The 20,465-nt window shown below is 37.7% G+C and overlaps 1 protein-coding gene across 5 annotated transcripts; it reads left to right on the top strand.

Annotated features, from left to right (window-relative positions):
* The first annotated feature begins 246 nt into the window (after positions 1-246).
* On the top strand, positions 247-19,583 carry klhl32 (kelch-like family member 32). Of its 5 annotated transcripts, none has more exons than XR_010895944.1 (12): positions 247-390; positions 1,025-1,253; positions 1,981-2,096; positions 4,452-4,632; positions 8,324-8,431; positions 10,126-10,224; positions 11,112-11,327; positions 14,199-14,925; positions 15,081-15,139; positions 17,357-17,572; positions 17,923-18,017; positions 18,101-18,129. XR_010895944.1 is itself a non-coding variant. In XM_067394403.1 (12 exons), the coding sequence occupies exons 3-12, from the start codon at positions 2,074-2,076 to the stop codon at positions 18,260-18,262; spliced, it is 1,863 nt and encodes a 620-aa protein (XP_067250504.1). In that variant the 5' UTR covers positions 247-390; positions 1,025-1,253; positions 1,981-2,073; the 3' UTR covers positions 18,263-19,583. The 5 variants fall into 5 exon arrangements, 4 of the variants coding, with proteins under 4 accessions (XP_067250504.1, XP_067250513.1, XP_067250522.1 ...); XM_067394403.1 differs by having other exon boundaries at positions 17,357-17,549; positions 18,101-19,583; XM_067394412.1 differs by having other exon boundaries at positions 247-399; positions 17,357-17,549; positions 18,101-19,583.
* Positions 19,584-20,465: the final 882 nt, after the last annotated feature.

The following is a 20,465-nucleotide window of genomic DNA, read 5'->3' as shown; positions in this document are numbered from 1 at the left end:
ATTATGACTAATTAAAACATAATTATACCCTTTCAAATAATTTTGTAAGGTTCTATTTATTCAATAATTAAGTTTTCAAATATAAAAACGTGCCTCATTCTAATTCAAAAAGAAAATCGCAGAATGTTTCAGTCATGATTTGCTCTTCATATTCGGCGCCTCGTGGACACGCATGATCCCGGGCATGTGACCGCAAGAGGCGGGGACTGATTAAGACTCCAGCGTTTACAGTAGCTCAGACGCATTGGGCATAGACATAGCGAGTTACACCCCCAGTCTCTGGACAGTTTTCTCCTGGGGTCGATGCAGATATTTTGTTTGGGTCAGTCAAAGTTGACAAGTGACACGACGTCGGATAAAATCCGAGAGAAGAAGGCACTGGACGCGAAGGTACACTGCGTACGTGCGTTTTTAGCTCGTGAATGTTGGTATATTTACGACATGTCTAACATACAGGGACGCTTAGACAGTGTTTACAGATGGATGCTGAAGGGATGTACCGAAACAGTTCACAGCTGAATGTCATGAGGTTGCAGTTGGGCGGGTCTTCAGTGAGGATTACATTTATTGTTGCCCAAATATTCTTGGTTCTGCCCTGTTGCTAGGAGACCTTTGACAGTTGGGGTTTAAAAGTGATTGTGGACGGACTCGAGACCAAAGCACTCTAATCTGTATTTAGTGACAGCTTTTCTTTGGGTTCGTGACGCAATTAACCTGTCAAAACAATATTAATAATAGACAATATATCATCCGCCTACAGGTTATTATTGTTATTTTTAGCAATGTAACCTACTCGTTGATTTTAACACGACGGTACCTAACTGTCATTCAGTCACCCTTAGTTTGATGGATTAAGGGTGGACTCTGGTAAAGTAGGTCAGTAACGGGCTAGAATAATCGATGGGACCATTTGAGTGACAGACCAAAGCTATAAAGGAAATATCTGTACTACTGTATGATGGACATTAGATTTATTGCTATTTTCTTCCCTCCTCTTTTCTCCTCCATCGTCCGTGGACTACAGTCTGCTGACTGAAGGTCATTTTGTAATCAGATCAATATCTGCTGGGATGGCTCAGACACAATGGGCCAGTAGGCTCCAGTGAGTCCTGCTTCAGATCACCTACTCTCTGCCTTAACACCAGTTGACCATCACATGAGGCTCTATGAGAGGAGCTGCACAGTCTGATTTTGGATCAGAATGAACTTTGACTGTAGCTGTTTTGTATCCAAACACATTGTGCATCAATAGGGTGAGTGGTGTTTTTAATATTTCTTCTATTGTGTTTTCTTTAGATAAATATTTCTCTTTTGTATTCTTCTGCTTTTCATACAGGAAATAATGCTTGTAATTAACGTTAGCTCCATTAAAAAGTTAGTTCACCCAAAAATAAAAATTCTGAGCTTCCGTTTTCCGTTCAGTTTTGCACATATCACCCCAAAATTATAATTAATTTAATTTGTACAGATGTTTTACTTTTGAGTTTGTTTGCAATTGTAATTATTCTCAATTTCTCAATTTCTTATTAGATTATCTTTAGAATATCCTAATTTTATAGTAATAAAAATCAGTTTGATGACACAATAATTTTATTTAGATTTTTATTTTAATTGATTTTTTTATGTTAGCATAAAGCTAGTGGAACAAATGCTTCATGTTGTATAAAAACAATTTAAATAATGTATAATTAATTTTTGTAGTACAGTATAAGAATTGGTGGAGGAAATGTGCTTAATTTTCATGAAATTAATGTTGGACTTCACTTTCAGCCTAGAAAGTCTATAGCATGCAGCATACATCGGATATGTTTCTCGAGGGATATTTCAATCTGTTTTGCGCAGACGAATCATTTCAATCTTTAAAAGCTCTTCATCTCAATAGCTCCATCGAGATGCTCATATATTCAGGCTATCATAGGCTTCTCCGATATGTGTCCTTATCCAATCTCAGTCTTTGCTGTTTCTGTTCTCTCATTGTAGAGTGCTGCACATGCTCAGTCGGGCCTGTTTGGTGTTTTGTAGCATCAACAGGAAGCACTCCTTCCTCCGCCTCCTCCTCTCTCCTCCAGGAGCATGCCCTCTGAGCCTCCTCCCAGGTACATTCTCAGTCTACCTTAAGAGATTACCTTGTCCTCACGAGTTGAGTTTTAATTTAATGTAGACGCTGTTGGATTTGATGGGTGGTGTTGTGACATGGTCAGCGTTATTTAAAGAGCTCTGGAGGATATCTGAGGTCATCCGAAGCTTTCATCTCCCAGAGGGCTGTACTACTCTGTGTTAACCAATACTGTAAAACATTTTTGTTAAAGGGGGGGTATCACACACCATTTTTCTGCCAATCTCATGTTAATCTTGAGTACCTATAGAGTAGTATAGCATCCTTCATATCTCCAAAAAGTATTTATAAAAGATACATACGCTGTACCAAGTATTTCCATAAAACAGCCGAGTGCCTGGAGGCGTGACGTGTGAGCAGAGATAGTGAAGAGCACTCGCAGCTTTTGTGTAGAGATTGTGTGCAAGCTGTCAATGGTCAGCTAAACATATAGTGAATGATGGTGTATAGTGAATGATGAATAACGAATTTATGAATTCACTACGTTTGTGTTGTTTACAAAACAGACATTTGAAGCAGTTTTACTCACCACCTGCGGTTCTGACTCATGACCGGGATCATTATCGCTGTGACTGCTCCATCTTTCAGTTTCAAACTTTCTGTAAATCCAGCATAGAACTGGGCCTTGTTTATGAAACCATAAGTGCCAATCCCTAGGGCTCGAGCAGCCATGGAAAACCACGAGATATTCTCCATTCATTTTAACCAATAAAAAAGTGATTGAAACTATCAGTTTCTATGGTTATTTTAATAACAAATGTCGAGAACACATCAATGTAATGCGAGAGCACAAATCTCTCAGCTCAACTTAACGCTGGGTTCTTTAGGAAGCAAGGTTATCTTTCCCTCACAACCAAAAACGCACTTCTTTGGTGTTGATTTCGTGAAGTCAATATATATTAAAATGTCCAGTGGCCATAGCTGTATCCCTTCTAGTCTTTACCCTGTGACCTGTGCAGCGCTGCCGTCGACTTCCGTAAAGCTGAACGCACGTTGATGGGCGTGCTTTTGCTCTCTCGCTCTGGTTGACATGTGCGCACGGGCCCTTCCGTGAGAAGTGCCTGTACAAGGAATTCTGCCCCCGTTTACGTCACTTAGGCCCATACTTGAAAAAAAGACCCCGAATACTGTAAGCATTTGGAAGAGAATTTTTGGCACAGAAATACTCCTTCATACGTCCAACTCGTGTTTTGAAACTTTGGCCATGTTTAGCATGAGAATCCAACTCTTTAAAAGTGTAAATAAGTCAGAATACATGAAATAGTATTACACACCACCTTTAAATTTACTGCAAAAATAAAAAATAAACAATGATAATGTCACTGACATTGTGGCAGACATTTTGGTGACTATATTGTCCAATTCCTGTCAGTACATTTAAGATTGAAAACATATAAGATTAATATTAACCAGTATTAAAATGTGTTTGTTACTGCAAAATATAGTGAAAATAAGACAGTTAAAATGGATGGCTTCATCAATAGTCACATGATGACTTCATCAGTACACCCACAGACCATCAGGGTAATACATCACACTACTATAATGCAATTAACATGAATGAAATAATGTAAAATGTCGCATTTAACACACCAATGTGAATAACTAGCAAAAAAGTCTAAAATAAAATCTCAACAAATGTGATGGTTTTTGCAGGGACTTTTGGTAATACCCATATGCATACAAATTCAAAGGAGGTTCATACTGTTTACTTATTGAAAATGTAATTTTTATTGTAAAAGTGTATATTGCCTTGTAAAAAAATGTTATAAATATACATTTAAAATTTGTTTACAATAAATTATTGTAATAAAATACATATAACATAATACATGAAATATATTTTATTAAAATATATTAAAAATAATTGTATTTTAATAAATTAATAATAATAATAATAAGCTTTCAATAAATTAATTTAATACATATATATTAGTCTTTAATACATATAAGTCTTTACAGTAAAATTACATGTGGTGTTTTTTTAATCATAGCTTTTTATGTGGTAAGGTAACAAAGTTAATCAATGAACATGTTTTTTCTATAGCATTTCTGCAGTCTTTTTCTGCTAACATATATAACATTTTTTAGTGTACAGACAGAGAATGAGTGCTAAATCTGAATGTGCTGTGCTGAAGAGAGCTATTCATGGCCATGGGAGCAGTGAGAATCAATGACATCTCACATACTGAATAGATGTATTGATAGACCTAGTGGACAGCAGGGAGAAAGACACATACACACACATGCACACTTCATTGTTTCTGGGCACATGATTAGATGATGAGAAAGTCCAAGCATGGGCTTGTCTTGTAGTGTTGTTTTTGTGTCTCAGCTCTCAGGACATGCTGACAGGACAGAGGCTGTGTCAATCCAAATCCCACCAGGACTCTGTCCTCTCTGCCCTTAATCAGCAGCGGAAGGACGGACTGCTTTGCGATGTCACCCTGGTCGCCGGGGAACAGAAGTTCCACGCTCACAAGGCGGTCCTGGCAGCCTGCAGCGATTACTTCCGGGTGAGATTGTATACTCTTCTTGCTAATCCCAGAAACATGATTAAAGGGTTAGTTCACCCAAAAAGGTGAAAATTTCTGTCATTAATTACTCACCCCCTCACGTTGTTCCAAACCTGTAAGACCCTCAGTTGTCTTTGGAACACAAATTTAGATATTTTTGATGAAATCCGAGAGGTCGGCTATTTTAACAATGTCTACTTTTCTGGGCTTTGAAAGGTGCAATGACATTACTGCCTATGGGTGGTTCAAAAACCTCTCGGATTTCATCAAAAATATCTTGATTTGTGTTCCGAAGATGAACGAAAGGTCTTATGGGTTTGGAACGACATTATGGTGAGTTATTAATGACAGACATTTCATTTTTGGGTGAACTAATCCTTCAATAGTGAAAGTGTTTGCCACACAAGTTGCTTTATATTTCTATGCTCTGTAAAAAGCCATACTTATTCTGATATCTATTAAAGGAACAGTTCTGCCAAAAATCTTTTAGTTCCATATTAGGGCTGACCGATATATTGCATGCGATTGTTACGCGCATTTCGTCAGTAAAGCCGGTTCCCTGATTACCGCTAAATCGCCATCACCTGATTTCAAATGGAGCGGCATTTAATAGACAGAGCCGTAGTTCACTGACAAGCCACGCAATATCACGTTCATATCGCAGATGAATCGCCTTCGATAATGAACGCGATATTGCGTTATTAAAATATTGCGAAATAAAATAGAAATGAGTGCTGCCAACCTCTAAAAACGTTTACTTTCAGTTGTGGTGTATCAAAATGTTTAATGTCTGTTTTGAAATCAGTGCGAAATTAAGAGAGAGGTACAGCATCGTTGTCTTTCTTTACACGAAAAGAGCAGCCTAAACGCACAGTTGAACATCTTCTTTTGTGTTCCACAGAAGTCATACAGGTTTGGAACAATGTGAGTAGTGAGTAAACAATGACAGGATTTTCTTTTTTAGCTGCACAATCCTGATGCAAATATGTACAGTTCACACAGGAGACAAGAGAGCAACAGACCGGAAATGAAAAGTCGTCAGCAGCCTGAAAACCGTATCAGTGAGATTTGATTTTGGTTTGTTCAAAAGATTACAAAGAAGAAATACATCCAGCCTTGCATCAGAGGGAAAGATTATGTGCACAGTCCAAAGAACAGAATTAAATAGGGCAGGTATATTTATCTCTATATGTCTCCTGAGAAGCTCTCCACCTCAGTTGGGCTGGAATGATAAGATATTATCCCTCTGTTTTTGATTTTAGCCCTAGGTTTCTGATGAGAACACCTTCTGCTGTTGTTAAGGCTAGTCGTTGTAGCTTATGTAAAACATGGACTGATCCAAAGCTTCAGTCAATATAGTTACTGTGTAAACAAATCAAAGCTGTTGGCTCTGTTTGACAGCTACCCTTTGACATAGTATGCCTGCAAGGTTTGTATTATTCCTGATTTCTATTAGGTGGAACGGTTGAATGGGTATAAATAGACAGGCGTGTACATGAGTATGTGTCTTATGCTCTATTGTGAATATCAAAATGAGTTGTGTTTTGAAAATTAATCCCAATTCTTAGTATCTAACTTTGATATATTATTGGTCCTGCCATGTGCATGAATTATACCTCCAACTTTAGGGCTTGTTTAAGAGAGGTGTATTATTCATCATCTGAAACACAATTAGTGGGTGAAAATCCCTTAGAGGGAAGGAGGGATGCAAGCCATATTTATGCACATGAATACAGTATCATAGAAAGGTGGGCTGTTTTGACTTTGTCCAGTAAGCAATGACCTAATAACCATCCAGAACTTCCTAGCAACTCCATAGAATTTCAGGAAAACTTCTAAGAACCCTAGCATCCACTTAGAAACACTCTGGGAACCACCCAGAAAAACGTAGAATTGTGGCAGTGAGGTATGTAACAAACCAGTCATTTTTTTTTTTTTTTAGAAAATGTAAAAATCACACCAGTTTACCCAGTGGCACCTGACTAGTTTTATTTTTAGGCCTGATATTAAAGGATATTGCACCCTTTCGAGCTTTAACACCTCAGTGGCACTAATGAATAAATGCGAAATGTGTAATCTGCGCCTGTGGCACTGGCATTAAAGACAAACACTGTAATAATGTCATTACACATTTGACCAGAGAAGATTGTTTAGCAGAGTTCTCTGAGTAAACACAAATTATATATACTTATATACTGTAAATATAAATGTGTATCTTTAATGAGTAATAACATCAGCAACAATCAAGAGTAATGGTATGTACACAAGCTTGCTTCATTTACTGAATATATTGATTAGCCTGACTGATTCAAACTGTTAATTCATCTTTTTGATTCATTAAAAAAAAATCAACAGCTCATAAAAGCTCATAAAAGTAATTTGTTTGGGAATTAGACTACACTGTTTGCATTTTATGTTTTTTATTTATTAAAAAGAGCTGACTCATATGAGTCATTTGTTCGTGAATCAGACTACACTGGTAGTGCTGTAACTATATTGCTTTTGTCTGCAGTCTCTGAAGGCAGCTCAATAGAAAGACAATTCCTGCCATTAATTTCGTGGTACACAAGTCTTTTTATTCTATTGCTTTCAAAACAGACATAAAACTCGCAGTCACTGCTCATGTGAAATATGATTTTTTGCATGGTGCTGAAGAATCAGCAGCTACTATTTAGATTCACTGTGCAGCAATGCCAGAAACACTGAAGTGAGGCGTTGATTGATTGTGTATTTTCATATGGCTCATAAAGCATGCATTGTAAACTCACAAAGCTGCTGTCTGACCAGCCTGCATTGCTTTTCCAAGGTCAGAAGTCATCCAGCCAGACATGTGACACAGGACTAGTCATCCTTATTACCCACAATTCCTTTCCAAAAACCCTTAAGTCTTGCTTATGGGCAGTGGTGTCCCAGTAAGGAGCTCTCTGAGTAGCTGTCAACAAACCAACAACCCTCTAATGAGTCCTTTTGAAAGTCTGAATGTGAGCCGAGGTCAGTCATTAAAAACATGCTGCTCTTAAAATAGAAAAGAGAAAAACAAGGTAGACTTTACCAGGCACATTAAATGTGACGCACTTCTGGGGAAACAGTTTCTGAAGGTGAGGTGACAAAGATAAAAGATAAACATTTACCATCTATTTTCAACACACCGAGGCTTCAGATGGAGCCAAGACCTGCAATAAATGTCTATTGATTCTTACAAAAGACTATGCACTGATACTAATTTCAATCCAGAATGTAGATGGATAGATAGATTAGATTATAGATAGATAAATAGATAGATTTCTCCTTTATTTCACACTGGAAGTTCAGTTAGGTTTGATCAGTGGAGTTTGGTAGGTGTAATGATGATCCAGTGTCCTTTGACTTCCTCTTCTCCATGGGCTTTGATCAATGACCATCCCACACTTGCTCTGTGACAGCAATCAATGCTTTTGATTAGTGTATTCCTGCCAGAGAACACAGTGGGACAGCACTGGCCTCTTGGTCTCTTTATTCTGTGACTGTGCGTGTGTGTGAGAAAGTACAGTATGCACTGATTGATGGTCATGGACTCATTCTCAGTATGTAACTCTTTAGACTTGAATGAACAGTTTATTGACATTTTTCTTTAACACCTATTTACAAGGTGCTATATTACTCTAGTTTTGTGGTGCATCCTACTTATGAGCTTGTGTGTGTGTATCTTCAGGCCATGTTCAGTCTGTGTATGGTTGAGAGTGAGGCAGATGAGGTAACTCTCCAGGGTGTGACGAGCGTCGGACTGAAGCACGCACTGGACTTCGCCTACACAGGCCAGGTAAATTCAGCACAGCCCACACAGCTACATACAGCCCAGAACATGCAAAACAAACAAAATTGACTTTGCTTCAAGCAAAGACAGGTCTCTAGATTCTGGAAAGACACTATTATGAATCATATGTAGCAGATAAGTGAAATACTTGTGAATAATCATATTCATTCTGGAGCTTCACAAATGGGCTTACACACTTGAAATTCTAAATCCGGTTAAATATAATCCTAGGTTATCTTATCCCCTTTTCAATGCTGTTCTCGTTGTGTTCCATCTTCTGTTTTGTATTTCCACACTATGAAGGTAATGTCTTACGGATTTATGAATGGAGCAGTGAGATTTAATTTAAGAATTGAATACTATTATACAGCTAGGATGCATTAAATCAATTAAAAGTGACAGTAAAGACATTTATAATGTTAGAAAACATTTCTATTTCTAATGCTGTTCTATTGGACTTTATATTCATCAAAGAATTCTGAAAAAAAATATTCCTCAAAAATATAAGGCAGCACCTTTTTCAACATTGAAAATAATAACAAATGCTTTTTGAGCACCAAATAATTGTATTAGAATGATTTCTGAAGGATCATGTGACACTGAAGCATGTCACATTCAGCTTTGCATCAGTGGAATAAATTACATTTTAAAATGTATTAAAATAGAACATTTTAATATAAAATTAAAAATAAGAAAAGTTATTTTAAATTGTAATAATATTTCACAATATTAATGTTTTTATGGTATTTTTGACCAAATAAATGCAGCCTTGGTGAGCATAAGAGATTTCGGTAGCACTTTACAATAAGGTTCATTAGTGAAACATTAGTTAATGTATTAACTAACATGAACTAACCATGAGCAATACATTTGTTACTGTATTTATTAATCTTTGTTAATGTTAGTTAATGAAAATACAGTTCATTGTTTGTTCATGTTAGTTCACAGAGCATTAACTAATGTTAACAAGATTTTAATAATGTATTAGTAAATGTTGAAATTAACATTAACGAAGATTAATAAAGGCTATGTAAGTGTAGTTCATTATTAGTTCATGTTAACTAATGTAGTTAAATAATGTTAACTAATGAAACCTTATTGTAAAGTGTTACCGAGATTTCTTACAAAAACATTAAAAAAATCTTACCACCCAGTAGTGTAAATGAATGGGCGAAATTGTAATGCTCACTATCCTTACAGTTAAAAGAGCCAGTTGTTTGTGTATGCACTTTAATTGGATCAGCCTGAAAAATAAACAATTTTTTGCATGATTTGAGCTAACCATCTGTGACACAGTAAATGTAACATTTTTTGTCTTATTTTTTATTTACTCTTAAACCTCTACTCTTAAACCTCTTTTTAAAATGTGTGTCCTTATTTAATTTTTATTCAAATTAAAGTGCTTTTGTATTGTCACATAATACACATTAATAATGACTATTTTAATGGCTTTGCAATCAAAGCATCATAAATATGTAAATATGTTAATATAATAGCTTGCTATACACATCTTTTATAGAGCAGGTTTATGCAACACTCAGTTTTATACAAGTTTTAACACAGGGTCCCTGCTCCATGTCTTTCTTCATCAAGGGGTCCATGGCCTGAAGACCCCTGATTTGGAATGGGTGGAAACATGGAATGAGGAAAGCAATGTTGTGGTTTCTTACAATAGTCTTACTCAGGTCCTTTGTCTGTAGATCATGCTGGAGCCAGGAGTGATACAAGACGTCCTGTCTGCTGGAAGCCACCTTCAGCTGCTGGAACTGCTCAGCCTCTGTTCCCACTATCTCATTCAGGTGTGTTTACGGGTTATTTCTGCCTTGAAAACATGCATAGTTTTGGTAAAGCTTAATTTGTGTTTTCAGCAAGTACTACATATAAAGTTACTGTGTAATCAGTAATCATTTTGTAAAAGTTTTACTCATTTCATGCTTCTTACATGCTCATTTTTTATAGTATTTCTGAAAAAAATTCTGTCATAAGTGATTCACCCTTCATTGATTTGAGTTTCTTTCTTCCACAGTTTTACATGCTCTTTTCAGTTTAATCCCAATGAACACATACTACTAGAGCTTCCAAGATAAAAAAAAAACACAAATAACCATAAAATGATCTTAATAGTAGATTTTATGATGCTGTTATATTCCAAGATTCCTGAAGCCTTTGTGCGAAAAACCTAGTCATCATTACCTAATAATTTTGCCCTTTTTCTGCAGAATTCCATAGATTTCCCCCTAATTTAGCCCAGAAAATGTTAAAAAGATTCCACCTGAACCTGTTCATAGCTCATCACTTGTTATTCATTTTAACCAGTAGATGGCAGTCTGTCTCTGTGTGAAGCGTCTTTCTTCATCCTGTATATGTGGACCAGATTTATGTCTCCGTTGTTCCTTTTTTTCACTTTAGGTTTTCCAGTCTATATTTTTGGATGTTGTGGACTTACATGAGATAAAGATCCCAATAATCATTTATCATAACTTTATTATTTACTGTATTACAGTATTAAATGACTGTATGTATGCACTCATGAGGGTATCTATTATTGTATGCGTTTGTGTGCTTGTATGTTTCAAGGCATGTAAGATTTAATTTTGGATTTTAATGCTCAACTAGTTTTCATACATGAATAATAAAAAACCCCCTTAGACTGTGAATCTGTCTGTATTTATATCTGTGCCTGTAGGAGCTGAACAGTTTTAACTACCTGGACCTGTACAGGCTGGCAGACCTCTTCCACTTGCCGGCCCTGGAGGAAGCAGTGGTGGGCTTTCTGGTGGATCACCTCTCTGAGCTGCAGAAGAACAGACAAGAGGAAGTGCTGCTCCTACCTTATCGGCTCCTCAGGGAAGTGCTAAAAAGCGACCGGCTCACCTCTCTCAGTGAGGAGGAGATATGGCAGGTGTGTGGGCCGCAAATTCACAGACTTTAACTCTTCAAAACATCTCTGAACTGCTAAGATAGCTTTAATGCAAAATATCAGCATGGGGTTAAAATTCTGAAAACTTTACAACAAAGAACATTTACGAAATATGTAAGCATCTATATCATTTATAGTACATAAATGTGAACCTCTATGTTCAGATGCTCTCATCTCGAGTCATGTTGGACAATATGATCATCAGGTTTTACACAAACTTGTGGTGCTCATGCAGCTCAAGTGCTGCTGTCATTAAAGCACCACTTTGTAATAAATGTAAATTTCTTAGTTCAACTTTACATATTCAAATAATTATGCATATAATGTCATTTGGTAGTGAAAAGTATTGTACTGAATCAGAAAAAAAAAAAAAAAGATTTCAGACTTTTGGACCCCATGACAATCTCTATAACAGCTGCCAAACACAAAAAGCCTTGTTAAGTAAATCTGAATGCTTAAGGTCATATTCACACAAACTCCTTCTGTTTAATTTACGGTATAAGAGTGAGAAAAGAAGGTGTACGGACAACGTGAGCATGTGTGTGTATATGTACACACGGGCGGAGGCTGTAGTCAGGGGGCTGTGGTGTGACTATTCATTTGCACCAATCAGGCGCCCCCCACCACCCCGCCCCCCAACCAGCCTCTCTCTGATTAGGCCCACCGCGGCTCCATCAGCGCCTCAATCCCCCAGCTGTCACTCCGGCCGCCCTACTGATTGAAAACAATCAGGCCTCTGATGGCACAATTACCCTGACCCTTTAACCAGTCGCTGCTGCCATAATCAGGCCCTGATTAGGCTGCTTTGGGCCTCCTTCACTTTGCAGAGAAGGTTAATTTGGGCATCAGACGGAAGCGTGATGGGCACAGGGGCTGGTGCTGCCGTCCGCCAGTCCGAACGTGCGCCCGCCAATACTACCCTCGATATAGTTTGGCTGTCAATCATCGTCATGCAGAGTTCTCTGAGTCTCATGCTCTGGAAATCACATTTTCTTCCTCTTTGTTTTTTTTTTTTTGTTCTTTTTTCTTCTCTCGCACTCACTCTCTGTCTGTCTTTCTCCGTGCGGGAGTGGGTGGGGGAGTTCATTTATTTTCTGCCCCGAGGAAGTTCTCTGATCCAGTGTGACCTTCACAGTCAACAGACGCTGCCTCGCTCACACCTCACTCTTTCTCTCTCTCTCTCTCTCTCTCTCTCTCTCTCTCTCCCTCCCTCTCCCTCCCTCTCCCATTTTCCACTCTCACTCATTCTCTTTCTTCTTCTCTTCTGCTGGCTGTGAAAAGGAGGAGGGTTGGGAAAAAAAACAACTAAAATTCAGAGAAAGGAAGAAGGCGAAACAGAACCTCAGTAGAGCGTTACATGATTAATGACGGCAAACATTAATAGAGGGTTTTGCTGAAGTCTCTGTACACTTAAAGCTTAAATATGTAATTATTTAGGAATGCACACTATATAGGTTATTGATCAGTATTACAGACCATTTTATTTATTGGAATCGGTCCATTTTGGATATATATTGGCTAATAGATCTTTAATTTTCCATGCTCAGTTGTCATGTAACGCTCACTTGAAGTTAATCAATGTTTAAAACATTAAGAACTGAATAATCTGTAATCCATAATATTACATAAATATCCATTTTCCATACTGCACATTATAATGTTGTGATTCCTAAATTCACTTGTAGCCTTTAATCAGATTTTTTTAGTGTTTTTTTAGACAGTATAATATGAAATTTTATCAGTAATTTATTGCTTATTAGCCATAACATACTGTTACATATAAAATAGACATTTTAATTTGAGTAAATGTTTTATTTTATTTCTACTGAGTTTAATTTATTTATATATTTTTTTAGACAATATAGTATACAATTGTATATACAGACCATTTATCTTTTCTCAGCAATAACATAAAAATAATAATTATATGCTTATTGGTATTGGACATAATTTTAATATAAGTAAAAATTTGTATCATTTTTTATTTAATTTGAAAAACTATTTTAATCCTTAAATATGCTTAAGTATGCCATAAGTAGTTTAATGGTCTCTAAAAGTGACTTTGCTCTATTTGAGCATCTGACATCTCAACCAATGGCATGAGTTTGGGGCCAGGATTACCTGTTTGAACGACCAATGGCAGATTGGGGGAGTTTTTGGGAAACCTGTCTGACGGCAGTCATTATCTCTGCAATTCGGTGCTGCTAATAGTACAGAAATAACACAACGTACCTTCCTCAAATTAGTGTACTGTAAATCGTTTTGTGTAAGTAAAATCTAACCATTTCACAGTTGAAATACTCCAAGAAAAAATATATTACAAGCATTTAAATTTGCCATTTGTGTGTAGGAGATAGCTGCGGAACGTCTAGAGGTGGTGGCCCATGATCTCAGGATGCTATAATAAGTTCTCTGTCTCAGGGCTGATTGTGTTAAAAGCCACTTTGTTTCCATGAGAGTGGCATCGCTTATCTCCTGCCATCTCCGCCGTACTCGCATGCCTCTGCAGCTAAACAGTCTAGATTGCTCTCAAGTTCAATTAACTCCCCTTTGTCTAACTCCCTTGGCTGTGCCGGAGTGCATATGTGTGTATGCATCACACGCACACCTCATGACTGCGCGTGTGTGCGTGCTCATAGATCCCACCCTCCCATCTCATCTGCAGCTGTCTTCTCATCACTGTATAGAGACACAATATCTTAAGCATTAGCATGCAATGATACAAAGCGTTGGCCCTGCGTAGACAGACAGTATTGTGTGGATGGTGTGAGCTGCAGCCTGTAATATGAGCAGTGTGATCTCCTGATCCCGAATCGTTGCTGAATACTGATGAGCCACTCTGCCCTGCTGTAGTTATTGGTGCGTTGGCTGGAGCACGACTGCAGATACCAGTACATGGAGGAACTGCTGCAACACGTGCGCTACGGCCTGATGGAGGTCTCCGCCCTGCACCGTGTGGCCAGCAGTCACCCCTTCCTCAACTCCAGCAGCACTGTCGCCGCCCTGGTGGAGGAGGCGTTGGATTACCACCGGTCTGTATTTGCACAGCCTTTACGTCAGACGGCCCGCACAACGCCTCGCTTTCAGTCACTAACTTTATATATCATCGGCGGGCGCAAACGGGAGGTCAGCCGCGTACGGGAGTTGCGGTTCTTTAACCCTGCCGCGCAGGAGCACACGCGTGTCGCCGGGGGTTCGAACTGGAGTGAGTTAGCACCCATGCCTGCTGGACGAAGTCACCACTGTGTGGCTGTCATGGGCAACTTCCTGTTCGTGGCTGGCGGAGAGGTGGAACACGCCACTGGAAGGACATGTGCGGTGAGGACGGCATGTCGGTACGATCCGAGGGTGAACCGCTGGACTGATATTGCACCAATGAAGGCGTGCAGGGAGCACTTTGTGCTGGGAGCTCTGGGACAGTATCTCTATGCCGTAGGGGGGAGGAACGAACTAAGGCAGGTTCTGCCCAGTGTGGAGCGCTACTGCCCCAAGAGGAACAAGTGGACTTATGTGCAACCTTTTGACCGTTCGCTGTCCTGTCATGCAGGATGTGTGGCTGACGGGCTGCTCTGGGTGTCAGGTAATAATACGTTCCTTCACATTTACCCCACTATTCTGCATATATCTGGAATTTCCCAATACATGTAAGACTCTCACAGAGGTTCTAGGCCCAAAACTAAAAAAAAACATTACTAGCATCAGTTTAACATATAATGTTGACTTCTTCTGTTGCAGGTGGTGTCACTAACACAGCTCAGTACCAGAATCGACTGATGGTGTATGACCCAGGACAGGTAACATATTGTATTTATGTGGTTATGTGAGAATAATGTGGCTGGATAAGTGCCTCTTCATCTTAAAAAATTAAAATATTATATAACTATGAATTACCTTTAAATGCTGTTCTTTTGAACTTTCTATTCATCAAGAATCCTGAAAAAGTACCACGGCTTCCACAGAAATATTAAGCAGCACAACTGTTTTCAACATTGATAATAATAAGAAAATTTTCTTGAACATCAATTCAGCATATTAGAATCATTTCTAAAGGATCATGTGACACTGATTCTTTGCCATCACAGGAATAAATACAATTTTAAAATATACTATAAAGCGGTTAGTTCCTGTCCTTTATTCTAATTGGTCAATAGCTGTGTTTTATCCACGATAAAACACAGCTATGACCACTTCACCGAAGGGTTTAGTATTTCACTATACAACACCCTTAGCAACCACTCTTAGCAAGGTAAGCTGTTTGTTCTCGGTTGATATTGTTCATTGAAGCTTACTGTATTCTGCAGAACTAGAAGAGTATTGTGAGAAAGAGATCGATTGAACGAGTTTATTACCTGCATTCAGATTTAGCATTTTTCTTCAGGTCAGTCCTATGTTCATAATAAAAAATCTGTTTAAATGTCCAATGTATTATCTTTTAACAGTTAAGGGGTTTTCCCATGACTGACAGCGCTATTCAAAGCATTTGTCAGTTGTGAGTTCACAACAATTCAGTCTTTTCAATATAAAAGTCTTCGCTACTGACTGACACACTCATAAAGACATAAAGAAGTCTTTGCCGCCATCTAATGGCTTAATAATGTAACTTCTGTTGCTGTTCATGGTCAGGGACTATATTTTCTGGTGGAAGGAAAGCTTTTAGTTAAAGTTTACTTCATGACAGTTGCATTGATACATATTTTGGCTTTAATATTTGTATTGTGTGGTAACCGCTTTATAAAAGCAAGGCTAGTGCTGTATCGTGAACAAGTCAAGGCGGAAGGGTGCTGTGTGGCTGTCCGCTTTGCACGTGCCTAACAACTCCCTTCAGCCGTCACTTATTCACGATACAGCACAGCCTCTCATACCTTATTGCTTACTTAAAGTAGAAAATAGTTATTTGAAATTGTAATAAAATTTGACTGTTTTTATGGCATTTTTAATCAAATAAATGCAGCCTTGGTGACTTCATTATAAAATCTTGTTGTATAATTGTAGTTTCTGAAAATTTTAATGTGTTAATATTAAGTACATGTTTTTCAGAGTTTTGTGTCACCAAGAATTGTTTTGGAAAGACATTTTCAGTTTTGCGTCAACTAAATGATTGACAACAGAGCTAAAAAAACATTGTGACCTATCGAAAGGGCTGTCCATCTGTTAGCGAAAAATTACATATGGCATCCACCCTGATTAAGGTCAATGATGTTGCATACGCCTTTTAACATGCAAACTGCATTTAACATTGAATAGAGATAAAATATTAAGTTACATTGGGCTCAAAAAACAAAAACAAAAATCAAAACAAAAAACCCAAACCCACTCAAGGGACTTTTAAAATCCTCTACACACCACTGTAATTTATTAATGTTACATTCAAAAAGACTTAAAAATAAGTATCTTCTAACTTCTGTGGTCAGTGCAACTGTGTGTTTTTCAAAGAGAGAGATATAAAGAAAGAAGAGAGGAGGAAAGAACAGGAGGCAGAGGCTCATTGGTATTCAAAGTGGCTTTGCATTCACCTGCCAGGAACAGCAACCCCCCACCCACACTACCCTCAACAGATGGTCGCCAAACACACACGTGTATATTCACACTCTCACTCACCACTGCTCGTGCAATCTCTGCTTATACACGCACCTCTCACAAATAAATGCACACGCACATGCCCTGGAATATGCAAAAGAAATTAACGTTAAATGTTTGTTTTGACAGTGGTTTTGAAAATGTTTGTTTTTTTCATGGAGAAAAAAAATAAAATAAAAAAAAAAAAAAATAAATATATATATATATATAGATATATATATATATATATATATATATATATATATATATATATATATATACATATATATACTGCATGTGCAGTTTTAAACTATACCAGGAAAAAACTATTTATTCAAATATTTGGTAAATCCTTTTTTTCCTGCTCATTTAGTTGCATAGTTTAAAATGGTTGTTTTTAACAGTAATTGAGTTTTCATACTGTTCTTTCTTTTGTAATACCCTCTCTGTCTTAGAATCAGTGGCTAGCGCGCAGTCCCATGTTGCAGAGGAGGGTGTACCATGTGATGGCAGCAGTCAAAAGGCAGCTGTATGTGCTTGGGGGGAACGATCTAGACTACAACAATGACCGCATCCTGGTTAGACACATCGACTCTTATGACATGGACATGGACCAGTGGACACGCTGCTCCTTCAGTCTCCTCACAGGTCACCGCACGCACTAAAATCATGTAATAGATATGATAATTCACCTACTCTCCCAGAACACATTTTCTTTTCTCTTTAAAATGTAGCTTTACTGTATATACTGTTTTTTTAAGCATTATTACAAGTGCTAAGCTTGTAATGTGTGCTAAAATGAACCTAGTTTAGCTCGTAAGAAATTTTTTAAAAGCACAGACTTTGGAGACAAAACTACTGTCATCCAATCAAAACATAAGATTGTAAAGAGTAATACTTTCACTCAAAATGAGCAACAAGGTTTTTTTTTTTTTTTTCACAGTATCCACTGTGCCTGAAAGGGTTAATAGACCTTGGTAATTCTTTTTTTGTGTGCGTAATCTTTACATTTTCCTCATAGGCCAAAATGAGGCAGGAGTGTCTGTCCATGATGACAGAATATATGTAGTTGGTGGATATTCCATCTGGACAAATGAACCCCTTGCTTGCATTCAGGTGAGTTTGCTTGAATGCTGCATATGTTTGAATGACATGTTGCATAATTAATGTTGAAATCCTATCATTTGTCTGTTTGGCAGGTGCTAGATGTGAGCACCAAGGGTAAAGAGGAGGTTTTTTATGGGCCAACGCTCCCATTTGCTTCAAATGGAGTGGCGACGTGTTTCTTGCCTGCACCGTACTTCACCTGCCCCAACCTGCAGACCCTACAAGTGCCACATCATAGGATAGGGGCTCTCTAACCACTCCACTCATTACTCATTGAGGATATTCCCACAAACACACTATGAACCAGAGGAATCATGTAAGAGCCTATTGTACTCTCACAAATTGTGACAGTGGAGTCATCGCTGAACATACATTGATCATGTAGAGCCAATATGAAGTGTTCTGATGGATGTGGAAACATTCAAAAAGAAGTTGTTTTTTTTATTGTCAAGCTTGACTGGCGATCATGCATTTCTGAACTGGATATGCTATGGTGCTGCAGCATGCTAATCCAGTTTAACAAGCAGTGTGTAAATCTGTCTGAATGATTAAGAGACACTTTATGGTCCAGGCCCAAATGGCACACTTGATGTGAACCTCTAAAAGACTGTAGGTTGTCCCATTTGTCATTTTAACATTCAAAAAGGTGTTCATACGGCACAGTCAACTTTTACTCAACAATCCATGCAGAATTACATCTAAGGAAAAATGCAAGTGCATTTGGGACAGGGCGGAAGTGCGAGGGACCGGTTTTCATAGATTCTTAAGATTCAATCCACTCCGACCTTAATGTTCTGCAACAATGTTGGACTCAGCTGAACATCAGTTGAAGTTCCTTTTCATTCCATGTCATTTCTCAGCATGTGAAAAATTGTACTTTATCAAAACTCAGGATGAAGACTGTATTGTTTACTGAATGTGTATCATCACAGCTGACGACAAATACACACACAGCATCTTCACAATCTGCGTCAACAGCGGCATCGTGACTGTTCTCCATCCTACCACCAAAAACTGCCCATTCCATAAGAAAATATTTAAGGGCACACTTTTTTTACATAATGTCTATAATAAATTTATGCAGTTGTGCAATAATGATTAAAATGGTGGGTTCTTTCATCTTTGATTCACTGGATGCAAACAGACGAGCGGTAGCTTTATTCCCAAAGTGTTTCCGCTCTACTTTTTGACCAGTGAAGTTTTCCAGTCATTTGTGATCGCTGGCACTGTTGGGGAAAGTTACTTTTAAATGTAGTGCATTACAGTAATAGCGTTACTTAGTTACTTTTTATGGAAAGTAATGTTAAGTTACTTTTGCATTACTTTTTCTGTTCTGGGCTGGGCTTTTCACACCAAAAGTAAAATGAATACGCCTCAGGCTGAAGGAAATGGAAATTCACGTGCAGCTCAAACAAACCTTTCAGCCGTGCTGCCATTCTGGACTGCAGAAAAATAGGAGTAGGACACGAGAAGAAAGTTCAACACTTTTATTTTAGTAATAAAAAACAAAAAGAATTAACACAAATGTGATGTTTCACTTAAAGGGTTAGTTCACCCAATGTCACTTCCTCTGTCAAGATCCATAAAGGTACTAAAAACATATTTAAATCAATTCATGTGAGTACAGTGGCTCAATATTAAAATTATATAGGGACGAGAATACTTTTGGCGCGGCAAAAAAACAAACAAAATAACGACTTATTTAGTGATGACCGATTTCAAAACACTGCTTCAGGAAGCATCAGAGCATAAATGAATCAATGTATCGAATCATGAATCGGATCGCGGGTCAAACCGCCAAACTGCTGAAATCACGTGACTTTGGCGCTCCGAACTGCAGATTCTACACACAGATTCACAATGCTCCGATGCTTTCTGAAGCATTGTTTTGAAATCGGCCATCACCAAATAAGTCGTTATTTTTTTTTTTTTTTTGCCGCACCAAAAGTATTCTCGTCGCTTAATAATATTAGTATTCACATTTGCACTAACTTCAATTTTCTCTCAATATGGAGACAGAAGAGGTGTCAGGAAATAAATGGAAAAACAAACTAACTTGCATGTTTGAAAAAGTAACTCTGCAATTTTCTTGTTAGTAAATTTAAAAGTAATGCGTTACTAGCTACTTGAAAAAAGTAATCTGATTACATAACATGTTCCTTGTAATCAACAATATACTATATAAACAAAACAATAAGTAAAACAACATAATATAAATATATTTATGACTATAATATTTTATAATTAAAGTATTTCACTTTTAAAAAAATCTGACTAGAATTTTTTTCAATTTCCATGAATTTACAGACCTGATATTGTCTTTTTTCCCCCCATGAATGTGGGAACCTTGAAGTAAGCTGCCTACCTAGATAAACTTTACTTTTGCATAGCAAGGCAGCATTACATATCTTTCGTGGAGAAATTAATAAAATATGGCAGGGGATTGAAAATGTAGGA

The sequence above is a fragment of the Chanodichthys erythropterus genome, chromosome 2 (assembly GCF_024489055.1).
Source record: "Chanodichthys erythropterus isolate Z2021 chromosome 2, ASM2448905v1, whole genome shotgun sequence".
In the NCBI taxonomy this organism is placed as follows: Eukaryota; Metazoa; Chordata; class Actinopteri; order Cypriniformes; family Xenocyprididae; genus Chanodichthys; species Chanodichthys erythropterus.
The sequence above is the reverse complement of the archived record's forward strand: the minus strand, read 5'-3'. Positions and strand labels throughout refer to the sequence as shown.